Source organism: Tursiops truncatus, chromosome 6 (genome assembly GCF_011762595.2).
Source record: "Tursiops truncatus isolate mTurTru1 chromosome 6, mTurTru1.mat.Y, whole genome shotgun sequence".
NCBI classification, from domain to species: Eukaryota; Metazoa; Chordata; class Mammalia; order Artiodactyla; family Delphinidae; genus Tursiops; species Tursiops truncatus.
In genome coordinates, this window is record NC_047039.1 from 80,594,857 (window position 1) to 80,607,242 (window position 12,386).

Below are 12,386 nucleotides of genomic sequence, written 5' to 3' on the forward strand. Positions count from 1 at the left end.
ACTCCCTCCCCAGCTATGTGACTTTAAGCAGGTTAAAGTTTCTCAAAGCAAGATTCAGTCTTCTTATCTATAAAATAGGGATAATAATCATACCTACGTCACAAGTGTGTTGTAAGGGTCAAATGAGCCATGAAAACAAGTTAGATCACTCCTTGGTACATAGTTAGTGTTCAATAAATGTTACAAATGATTATCGTTGTTGTTGTTACTGCTACTATTACTGTCATCAATTTATCAAGTTTTTTTTTTAATTTGGAAGGATTTTTAACCAGTATTCCATCAAATTTATATTTTCGTTCAGTACTTACTTTCATTTTTCAATATGTAATCTTCCCAACCAGGAATCCAGCCTCAGTTTTACTTGTGTCTTCCTTTATTGCATCAGCTTATTAAGAATGCCTAGCGCCTAATACACATTCAGCTACTCTGTTTTTAATGAATTGTTGGATGCTTTTTGTGGCTGTGTTTTATGTGTTTATCCTGCAACTCCACTAAACCTATTTTTTAAGCACTAGCAATTCTCTTTGTGAATTCATTTTCTAGGTGTAGATCATCAACTGTTTAGGAAAAAAAAGGTACGCTATTGTTCCTCTTATCATTTTTCCTTCTCTGATAAGTATTCCAGGCATTTCTCCTGCCACATTAAATAGGAGTAGAGTCTAGGGTGTCCTTCCTGTTGCTTTTTCAAAGGACTGCAGGTGTTGATTTTTGCCTTTCAGTGCACTATATTATTTATTTTACTTAGAAAGGTCCTTTCAGAGCTTTAAAGTTTTCTTTTTAAAAAAAAATCAGGAATACCTATGGGTTTTATTCAGTATAAATTATCAGAGTTTTCTGTTTCTTTCCTCTTGTTAAGTCTGTCTTCTAACACTTCTCAGTATTACCCATATGCTCACCTAGGAGAAATCCTCTCCTCGCTCCTAAGAGAGCTCCTTGATGAATAATGTGCGTAATAAGGCTTGGACTCGTCACCTGCATTTTGGTTCCACGAAGCAGTTTTTTAATATTTCCTGGTCCTTGTTGAAACTTGAGATTATTATAAATGACAGAGAGGTGATTTTCAGATAACCGAGGTCCTATTGCATTGGGCAGAGTTCCTGACAGTGTTTGGTAAATAGATGAGAATAAATGATGAACCTTAGCTGCAGAGCCCCGAGGGAGCTGTTACTCCTCCACATTTCTGTTGTTTTTTTTATAATGACAATAAATACCTTATCCCATCACTATTTGACTTTCCTCAGAAAGAACCACTGACTCTTAGAAGGAAAAAAATCACTTGCCACAGACAAATGAAAAATAGCTCATAAATTCGCTTTGTGGTATTGAAAGATAGAAAATATAACTTTCAACTTACCTGCTTTTAGATATATAGAGAACATACATGTTTTTAACAATTAATATAGAGGGAGTCTGCAATATCTGGGATTTTATACTGGAATCCTCACAGTTACAAAGTTGAAGGGGAAGCAACGTTCATTATAAAGCAAAAAAGAAAAAAATCACCAAAGAAACAACTCACCTATAAAAATTAGTCATCATTAGACATCTAAACTGAGCAATTCCTTGTTCCTATTCACAGTCCATGTTTTTCCTCTTCTGTACCTCTGCTGAAGCAGTGCCCCCTGCCTGGAATGCCTGTCCGTCCATCCATCCACCCACCCATCCATCCATCCACCCACCCATCCATCCATGCGTCCATCCATGAATCCATCCACCTACCCATCCATGCATCTATGCATCCATCCACTCAGCAGCAGTTACTGAATATCTTGTGTGTGCCAGGATTTGGGCTGTGTAGATATCTCTCAGATGCCACCTCTTCTAGGTAGCAAATGCTTCCCTGATTCCTTCTCCTCTAGCCCACAAAGTTAAAACTGCTCTACCTCTTCTCTGAGTACCCACAGCACTTCATGACCTCTCTTTTAGAGCACGGTGCTATGTCCCGCTGTCTTATCTACTGGCATTTGTGTCGTCTCTCTCTCAAGAGGAGAGTTGGTATCCACTTAGCTCTGCATCTTCCTCCTCCAGAATGCCTAGGGCTGACCTGGTTTGTGGCGACCAACTAGACTCCCCTCTCTGTCTTTTTTACACACTCCTTCTCTTCCAGGGCTAAAGATGCTGCAGCTGATGGACCCCCTGGGATCCCAACCCAGACCATCATCCCTGTGAAACACACAGTAAAAATAGACAAAGATGATCCCCTCCAGGACTATGGATTTCACATTTCTGAGACCCTTCCCCTCACAGTGGTGGCCGTCACAGCAGGTAGGGGATGACTGGGAAACAAGAAAGGATTTTGGCTTCTTGGGGAGAAATATCCCTCGTTCTCTTCCCATCTCTCTGTGCTATAACATAATGTAGAAAACGCTACCCCAGAAAGCTAGACAGGGCACATCTAATTTCGACCTAATTCTGTCTAGGGCTTTGCACCTTCCTGTGGTGCTGGGAGGGAGGAGCTCCAAGTGTACTTGCTGATCTGCACCCCAGGTCCACTGGCCTCAGGCAGGGATTTGCCCACCCGTGGCCCCCTGGCCAGTCTCAGGGGCAGTGACAGTATTGGGACCAGCCGTCCTCTCTGAACCCTACATGCTCTGAGCTGGGGAGAGTTTCTGGGCAGACAGTAATAGAAATTATTGATTTGTTTTCACTTGAGTCTGTAAAATATAGGCTGTATCAGGGTGAAGATGAGCAGGCTGGGAATGTGTAGTGTTTTTTGTCATACTTCAGCTATGTGTTGATGTGAGATCTGGGACTAGTTAAAATCTAATAATTTGAATTTACACACACACACACACACACACACACACACACCCCAGAGTTCTTTAGCAATGAATGTAGTAGATTGGCTGGCCAGCTCTGTTGATTCAGGGAGTTTCTGCTAGTCTTCTTTCCCTGGACAGTCTCCTAACATCCCTTGAAGGTGATGAATGGTAGGTACGTTATCCATGCTTTGTAAACAGGAAAACTGAAATCCATGTGAGCCCAAGTCTGGCCAGGGGTGTGGGTGAGCCAGTGCCCTGGGGACTGGATCAGGCTGCCATTCAGGTGAGCTGCTGTGACACGTGGGGTCTGGGCTCTCCTGGCATGAACATCAGTTACTTCTTTTCTCTTCAACAGGAAGCTCTGCTTATGGCAAGCTTTTCCCTGGTGATCAGATCCTCCAGATGAACAACGAGCCTGCTGAAGACCTTTCCTGTGAACGAGCGGTCGATATTCTGAGGTACTAAATTGTCTTCCATCATCCACAGAATTATTATATATATTATTATATATATTGCACAGATTATTATAGAGCAAGGGTGGGAGACAGAAAGGGCATAACTGATATCCCTGGGATTTAAGTAAAGTGCAGGCTCCTTTAAAGCAGCAATAACAGCCTTGTTTTAGAATTCCATCTCGGTTACTATCTGCCCTCTTTCACCTGCCTACAGAAGTGATGGGGAGGCACAGGGTGCTCTATTTATCAACCCCCTGCAATGCCCAAAACACTGTGCTAGGCGCTGCGGGGAATGTAATTATGAATAATACATAGGCCCTACCCCTTTAGGATGTATAGGGTTGTTGTAACATATGCCCAAAATTAGACTAAATTGACACTAAGTCTGCTTATTGTTCTTTAACCCTTTTAACATCTCTTCCTAAATGTTCTTGGTGCAGCCTGTAGGCATACGTAGTTCCATCGGTATGGCACCTACCAGCTTCTACCTGGTGTCCTGGTGATTTTTGTAAATGTCTCAATTTCTGCTTTGACCATGATCTCCTTAAGACCAGGCACACAGTGGGTGCTCAGTGGAATGAGTGAATGTGGTTGGCACTGACAGTTGGCGACCCTGGTTTTAAGACAGAGGAAGTGAGTGACAGGAGTGAGGAGGCCTGACAGATGTTCTATAGGCACGTGCAGTCCTTTGTCTTTTCAAACTTTCACCCAACACTGTTTTAATGACTTTAATATAAATAAAGGGAAACGAGAAATAGAGTTAGAGGAAAGCCAGCTTGAAGATACTTCAAGTTTGTACTTTAGTCTGTGCCTTTTTGTGAGTGGTGGTTTTCATTTCTGAGGGCCTATCATGTGCAGCACACACTGAATAACCGGCAACAATAACAAAGTCAGAGAAAGAGAAAATGAAAATGCAGGATGCAGTCTCCACCCTCAGGAAGTCCACAGTCTCGCTGTGGAGAAACATAAGATTTACAGAGAATCCATCATAGTGTAGAAAATAGAATCCTCTCAGCCACGCCCAATATTGCTTCAAGATTGCTAGGGAATAAGGTGAGTGGATGGGGCAGCCAGGAAAGGATTTGATTATTTCTTTGTGTGTGTGTGTGTGTGTGTGTGTGTGTGTTTTTGCAGTACGCGGGCCTCTTACTGTTGTGGCCTCTCCCGTTGCGGAGCACAGCCTCAGGACACGCAGGCTCAGCGGCCATGGCTCACGGGCCCAGCCGCTCCGCGGCATGTGGGATCTTCCCGGACCAGGGCACGAACCCGTGTCCCCTGCATCGGCAGGCGGATTCTCAACCACTGCGTCACCAGGGAAGCCCTGATTATTTCATTTTAAAAAATGAAATATGGTTATGGAAATCATGAAGTTTGCTTTCCCAGTTACTGGGTGGTTTTCTCAAAGAATTTCTCCATTCCAGCAAATGAATTTTAGATTTTCACTGCTACTAATATCTCTGCCAGGCTAGATCAAACTCTGACTAATAAACAAAAGTGTTCACAATTTAAAACAGTAGACCAAAATTTGAATGTTTAGGTAACATTGAACCCTGATCTGTTCAATGGGCAAGGAACCCTGGGGGCAAAGGGGCTCCACTCCCCAGACACTTACAGGATGGTAGTACAGAGACAGCTCGTATATACCCCGCTAAGATTGAGGGCAGACGGTGTCTCAAGAGAAGCAGGGGAAAGGGGCTGTAAACGCTGGAGATTCCTCCGACTTGTGGGGAAGTTGTGGTTTGACAAAACAGAGAAGAGTACAGAAGTATTTCGGCTGGCCAAGTTCTACCTTTAATGCTGGGTAGAATTTGGGCTACAAAGATGGAGGTGAAGGGTGATCCATGCAGAGTGACAAGGAGGAGTGACTGGCTGGGGAGTAGGGATACTGAGCGGTTCAGTTTGTCTAAGGCACTGGATACCTAGAGAAAAGTTCTGGTAAGTGAGGCCCGGATGATGGAGGGTCTTGGTGCTGATACAGCGAGTTCAGGGGTTATTCTCCTCCTGGAAGACTGAGCCACTGAAGACTTGTGAGCAGGGATGTGACCTGATGTATGCTTGCATCTGCACTCTCAGCTACATGCCTTGTGTGGGAATCCCGGAACTGCTTACTTTTTTAGCTTAATTCCCAGTGTCATTGCCATTTATAAAAGTTAAAACCCAAGCAAACAAAAACCCAACAAAATCTCTCTGATTCCTCCGATTATCTGTGAGGCCAAACTGTCCTTTTGAGAGTACTTGGACGTTGGTTTGTTGTGAATTCTCTTGAAAAAGACCTGTTCTTATATAAAATGGAAAAGAGGCAATCCCCAGGCACTTAGAAACCTCAGGTTGAGTTTATCTGTTAGAGGAAGTAACACACTGGCAGCAGCTGGCCTAAATGTTCATATTGCAAGAAATCAAATGAAATTATTTTGCAAACTGCTTCTCTAGCAATGGCAGAGATAAAGGAAAATATGAATTGATTTTTCAGCTCTGTCCTCTAATGCAAAGTGGAAGTTTGGCACTTATCTGGTTGATTTGATCACTTTTGGAACCTAAGAGATTATAACAAAACAAAAATGTCTAGTATTTGATTAAATGATTGGACCCGCCAAACTTGTGTGCCCAAACACCATAAACTTGTTGGCTTTTATCTGATCAGTGTTATCCACATTCATTTATTCTATTTCATGAATGTTTAGCCAGTTTTCTGAAATAGCAACCTAAGTTATCTGTGTTAGTGCTCTGTTTTCTCTTAAAAATTTTTTCTGGATGTAAACCTAGCTAGTGGTCATAGCAACCGGATGAGTTTTCCATCATATAGACTAAATGAAGGATAAGTGGGGACTTCCCTGGTGGTGCAGTGGTTAAGAATCTGCCTGCCAATGCAGGGGACGCGGGTTTGATCCCCGGTGAAGGAAGATCCCACATGCCGCGGAGCAACTAAGCCCCTGTGCCAAAGCCACTGAGCCCGCATGCCACAACCACTGAGCCCATGTGCCACAACTACTGAAGCCTGCGCGCCTAGAGCCTGTGCTCTGCAACAAGAAAAGCCACTGCAATGAGAAGCCCACACACCGCAACGAAGAGTAGCCCCCGCTCACTGCAACTAGAGAAAGCCCACACACAGCAACAAAGACCCAATGCAGCCAAAAATAAAATAAAATTTAAAAAAAGAAAGAAAGATAAGTGACTTAATTTAGTGGCTGTAGGTATGGACTAGATGGTAGAGGGAAGTATCTGAAGATTTTCTTAAGGTAGCAGTGGTATCTGGGACAGCTGAAGTTCCTTCACAGATCACTGCTTTCTCAGTGTCCTCAATTTTGCTGAGCCAAAGAAGCTGAGGCAAGAGAGGCTGCTTTGTAATCCTACCAGTCTTTTTGACCCTAACACACATACACACACGCACACACACACGTGTATCACCCAGAATGATGACTTTTTTTACCTTTATTCTTTTTTTCAGGGAAGCTGAAGATTCTCTTTCAATCACAGTTGTTCGCTGCACATCGGTATATCTCTTTTTATGTCTTGTGTGTTAGTTTCACCCTTCTTGGCCCCAAGACCCTGTACCCCCAGCAGAATATCCCCCGTAGAATAAACAGCCTGTGTGCCAGTATTGTGGAGGACACAGATGTGGGTCCAGGCTTCAAGAACTCATGGTCCAGCTAAGGAGACAGACCTGTGATTATGCAGAGTGGGATGACAAGGGTACCAAACTAGGAGTTTCAAGACAGGTCTGAGTGATATCACTGTGGAGCAGTCATTTAGTTTCAGTTTTGATTTTTGTAAAACAGAGATGAGGACAGTAACTGCCTTGTCTATCTAATGGGTTGTTCTGAGGACCCAACAAGGTGTTGAATGTGAACGTGTTTTATCGGCCTCAAGGCAAGGTGTGGCACAGATGATGCACAGAAAGGCACCAGCCATCCTAAACCACTGTAAGCCTAGTAGTCCTTTATATGTGATACAGGGGAAAGTATATAATCAGATTGTAAGAGAAAACTACCAAGGAGGAAAAGTTGACAGAAAATTCTCATTTTGAAACTTTAGTACATACCTCTTAGCCTTGGCCACAAATAGACAAGAAAATAAATAGGGGCATAGAGAATTTTAATAATGCATTTAATAATCTAATCCAAGTGACCACATACCAGACCACCAAAAAAACTAAATTCCCCAAAGAAACAACTGTATAAGTCTCTTTTTCAGAATATAATAAAACACAAATTGATAGCTATCAAAAACTTAATTAAGGGGCTTCCCTGGTGGCGCAGTGGTTGAGAGTCCGCCTGCCGATGCAGGAGACATGGGTTTGTGCCCTGGTCCGGAAAGATCCCAACATGCCGCGGAGCGGCTGGGCCCGTGAGCCATGGCCGCTGAGCCTGCGCGTCCGGAGCCTGTGCTCCGCAACGGCAGAGGCCACAACAGTGAGAGGCCCGTGTACCAAAAAAAAAAAAAAAAAAAAAAACTTAATTAAAACCACCCAGTCATTTGGAATAAAAATGCAATCTCCTAAGTAAAGACAGAATCAAATGGAAAAGCAAAAATTACCATCATAGACTAGATAGAAAATAATTAAAATTTAGAACTCTACTTCTTAGAACTTATATACAGTTGAAGCTATACTCAGAGTAACATACATAACCTTAAAAGTGATTTTATTATTTAACAAGAAAACAGGTTAAGTAAATATTCAGTGCAAGAAGTAGGAAGAAAAGACTAATAAAACAAGCATAAAGCAGATTAAAGAAAATGATAAAAATTTAAATCTAAATGATGCTTTGGAAAACAGAAAAAATTGGAAAGTTGATAAATCCAAGGGCTAGTTCTTTACAGGGAAAAATAAAAAAAAATAGGAGAACTTTAGGGAAAAGAAATATGTGGGCCTTACATGAAGGAAACTAGAATAATACTGAAGGAAGTAAAATTTTTCTTTAATATAAAAGGAGTTACATATTATGTTCCTTGATGGGAAGACTACTAATATGTCGGATTTTCTCATGTTAATGTATATGCTTAAGGAAAATTCAGACTCCCTGTGGGACTTTTATTTGGATTTTGACAAAGTATATCAAGGTGAGACTTATCAAGAAAATCTTTTTTAAAAGGAATAATGATGGCCTTGAAATACTAGATTTTAAAACTAATAAAGCTGCAGTAATTAAAACAGTGTGATTTTGATGAAATGTTGGATATATCAATCTAATCAAATAGAAAGTCCAAGAATAGATACCAGTATAAGAATTAAGTATATGATAAATATGGCATCCCAAATCAGTGGGAGAAAAGATGATTATTCAAGAAATTGTACTGGGACATATCTCGCACCATTTGATGTTAAAGACTTAAATATAAAAAACAAACCGTAAAAATGTCAACAATATGGATGGGTGTCTATTCGGTCGTAAGTTGCAGAAAGAATTCCTAAGCATTTAGGGAGTGGGAGAAGGTACAGTGGAACAAACAGCTATTTCATTATGTGGAAAAAATTAAATTTCTGTGGTCCAAAAACTCCGTAACACTAAAAAGCAAAGAAATTGTTGCCTCCTCTCCTTATTTGAAGTGTTATTTTTTGTTTGTTTGTTTCTTAGAAGTAGAACAGGAAAAAAACCCCACCTAAATAGGACTAGGATGTTTGCCATAAGTATGAAAGACCAAGTGTTTTATGCACAGATAAATGGAGATTCTTCTATTCTAAATAGAAGAATTTACCTGTGAAATAGTGTGAAACCAATGCATAAAAAAACAGTATACTGAAAGCTAATCGCTATAAATGATCATGCAGGTGTTGAGAGATTCTTTGCATTTAGCTGATTATCATCTCAGTGGAGAACATCTTAATCTTAATTAGGTAGTTCTTTTCCTACTCTATTTCCAAGAGTGATAGCAAAAGATAGCACTTGTTAAGTAAGGAGAGAGGGAAGCAGCATATAGCTGCCTCCTTTTAAAAAATAAAAAGTATAGGGAGAGGAAAATTAACATGTTCCAGTACCATTCCTAAGATTCCTATGAGGTTGCCAAGAAAAGAGGAGTATGAATACTGGACTTTGGAAATCCTGCAGGGAAAGCTGATATTAGCCCAGGTGATGGCCCCTGTGCCCCTGAGAAACGCCCTGAATATTGTCTAGCCCGCTCGGGCCTCTCACCAGAAGTTATATGATCATAAGACAAATGATCATACATATTTTACTTCAGCAAGAATGCTCATCTTTCTCCAAGTGGATTCTTAGAGTCCTCAAATGATTTGAAATTGATTAGGAATTATAAAATCCTAAGTTGGAATACTAATTACTGCTTCTCTAGGACACAGAATTTTATGATTAAAATATGTTTTGGTTTAATTGTATAGATCTGTATTTCTATTAATTATAATACATTATTTATTATAATATTAATACTAATACTTATTTAATTTGTGCCAAAAGAGAATCCTGCAAGGTAGATGTATTGGTTATCCCCCTTTTTCAGATGAGGACACCATAGCCTCACAGGCACATGGTCTCACATGCAGAAATCAGTAGAGCTGGGCTTTTTTCAGGTAGTTAGACCCCAGAACCCATGCTCATTAGAATTATGCTGTTTCTGCCTCCTGGTCCAGTTCCCATACTGTGCAGAAGAGAAGACTGAAGGCCAAAGAAAGGAGTGTGTACACACACACACACACACACGTGTGCACACACACACACACACACATACACACAACTGGTTTTCTTCCATAACAATTTGTGTTTGAGGTAGTTCTCAGAACTGTTGAGTAGCTGAAGTTGGGTTGGAATTCAGGTTTCTTTGCTCACAGGCCAGTTCTCTTTGTCTTCATCATACCACAGCCTTTGGCCACTGTATTGAATCTTGAGCTGTCCTCAGACACATAAGAACATTGGGTTGAGATCCCTAAATTTTATGAAAAGAGATCTCTAATGGGATGTCGTCCTTCTCTGTGGGTTTTAATTGAATTCTCAACAGCTGTCAAGCTTTTGCTTTTGTTTTTAAGAAACGAGAAGATGTACATGGCTTTTATGAAAGTCCCACATTTTTCTAAAGTGTGTCGTGTTAATGTTTTACAGGGAGTCCCCAAGTCCTCCTTCCTAACGGAGGAGAAGCGAGCCAGGCTGAAGACCAACCCCGTGAAGGTGCACTTTGCAGAGGAAGTGCTCGTCAGCGGACACAGCCAGGTGCGTCACTGGTCAGGAGGTTGAAATGACTCTTCATGAAGTGGGTGAGCTGCCTCCTGGCATGTATCTCCTGAGGACTCTGGAATCTGCAGCATGGAGGGGATGCAGAGGGAGTGCAGAGGGCTTGCTTGAGGCTCTGTGCCCCCTTAGTGAGGCACCTGCAAATGGTGGACAGGGAGAGACGCACTGGGTGTGGCTCTGTCATTCTGTGACTCCATTTTTCTGCCCTTGAAATTTCAACAGATTCCAATTGTTCATTTCTCATTCTAAATCTTCAAACTTAGTATTCCCTCTGAAGGTGATATATTGATAGTAGTGATGGGGGCTGGGGGAGGGGGGTGGCTTTGGTTTTTTTAAACAGCCCATCATCTATTGAACCTCTACTGCATGAATTTTGGGTACATAATCCTTAGTCATCACCATACCCTGCATGGGAGGTATTTTAACAAAAGAGGAAGCAGAGGCTTAGAGAGGTTAAGAGAATTAACCTCTGAGATCACATAGCTAGAAATACAGGAGCACAGGTCTGTGTGACTTCAGTTCTTCTGTTTTCCACTGTGATATGCTGTCTAGTCCTTTTTGATATGGGAATACCCAGGATTGGTGTGGTTGGATATGAGGGTTCAGAAGGCAAGTTTGTAAAGGGAAAATGTTGGCTAGAGTTTGATGTTTTCAATGTGGACTGTTAAAGACTCATATATTCATAATTTAAATATTTCCCACCCGATGGTCTGTAACTATTACCATTCTGAATTCAGTGATCAATAATAGATTTTGAAACTTTCAAAAAACTTGTCCTTATCTGGTTTTCTTAGCATAGAGACCAGTGAATGGGGAGTTTCAAGAAACTTGTCCTTATCTGGTTTTCTTAGCATAGAGACCAGTGAATGGGGAGTCACGGCCATTGTAACACCAGATTCAGGCGATCTGGTTCACATCTGGAGAGCCCTTATTTTCTTCTTGTCCTGCTGCTTAACAGACTCCACCTTCAGTTAGCCCTCAGAGTAAAAGGTGGATTTGTTCAGGAAGGTCTAGTGGGAGGCCTAATGTATTAATCAGAAAAGACCTGAGATCCTGTCAGTCTGAAATATTTGAGTCTCTGTGTGTCCATGTTTGTGAAAATGGATCAAACCTCTTCAGCAAATTGAATTTTGATTCAACGTGTGTTTTTAAGAGTAGTACATAGTAGGGCTTCCCTGGTGGCGCAGTGGTTGAGAGTCCGGCTGCTGATGCAGGGGACACGGGTTCATGCCCCGGTCCGGGAGGATCCCACATGCTGCGGAGCGGCTGGGCCCGTGAGCCATGGCCGCTTAGCCTGCGCGTCCGGAGCCTGTGCTCCGCAGCGGGAGAGGTCACAACAGTGAGAGGCCCGCGTACCACAAAAAAAAAAAAAAAAAGAGTAGTACATAGTAAAGAGAAGTAGAAGCTAGAACCAACTAACAGAACAGGTAGAGAATAAGAGTTCTGCAGATGTGAACCAGATCCCCTGGGGAGACTTGCAGCTCAGGGTACCGAGTCTCTGTATCAGCCACGTGAGGCAGAGACAGCCAAACCAGCAAGAGTTCATCATTGTGACCTGCATTTTCATCCTCTCAAGTATTTAAAAGATGATAAAATCAGTTGCTAAACTTTCTCCCTTGAAACATACTAAGACCCTAGAAGAATCTGAAATAGGAAACCAACATTTGGGGGTTTGGGGGTTTTTTATTATTGAGGTATAGTTGATATACAATATAAGTTTCAAGTTTCAACATTGTGATTCACAATCTTTAAAGGTTATATACTCCATTTATAGTTATTATAAAATTTTGGCTATATTCCCTGTGCTGATCAATATATCTTTGTAGCTTATTCATTTTATACATAGTTGTTGGTACCTCTTAATTCCCTACCCCTACCTTGCCCCTCCACCCCCTCCCTAGTGGTAGCCTCTAGTTTATTCTCTAGATCTGTGAGTCTGTTTCTTTTTTGTTATATTCACTAGTTTGTTTTATTTTTTAGATTCCACATATAAG

General features: G+C 41.5%; 1 protein-coding gene across 1 annotated transcript in view; it reads left to right on the plus strand.

Moving 5' to 3' along the window:
• FRMPD1 (FERM and PDZ domain containing 1) overlaps positions 1-12,386 on the plus strand; it is an 84,578-nt gene that overhangs the window by 50,997 nt on the left and 21,195 nt on the right. The window contains exons 4-7 of the mRNA XM_019949125.3: positions 2,108-2,265; positions 3,118-3,220; positions 6,663-6,708; positions 10,264-10,371. Coding sequence (XP_019804684.1) covers positions 2,108-2,265; positions 3,118-3,220; positions 6,663-6,708; positions 10,264-10,371 — 415 coding nt within the window. The remainder of the gene's footprint in view (positions 1-2,107; positions 2,266-3,117; positions 3,221-6,662; positions 6,709-10,263; positions 10,372-12,386) is intronic.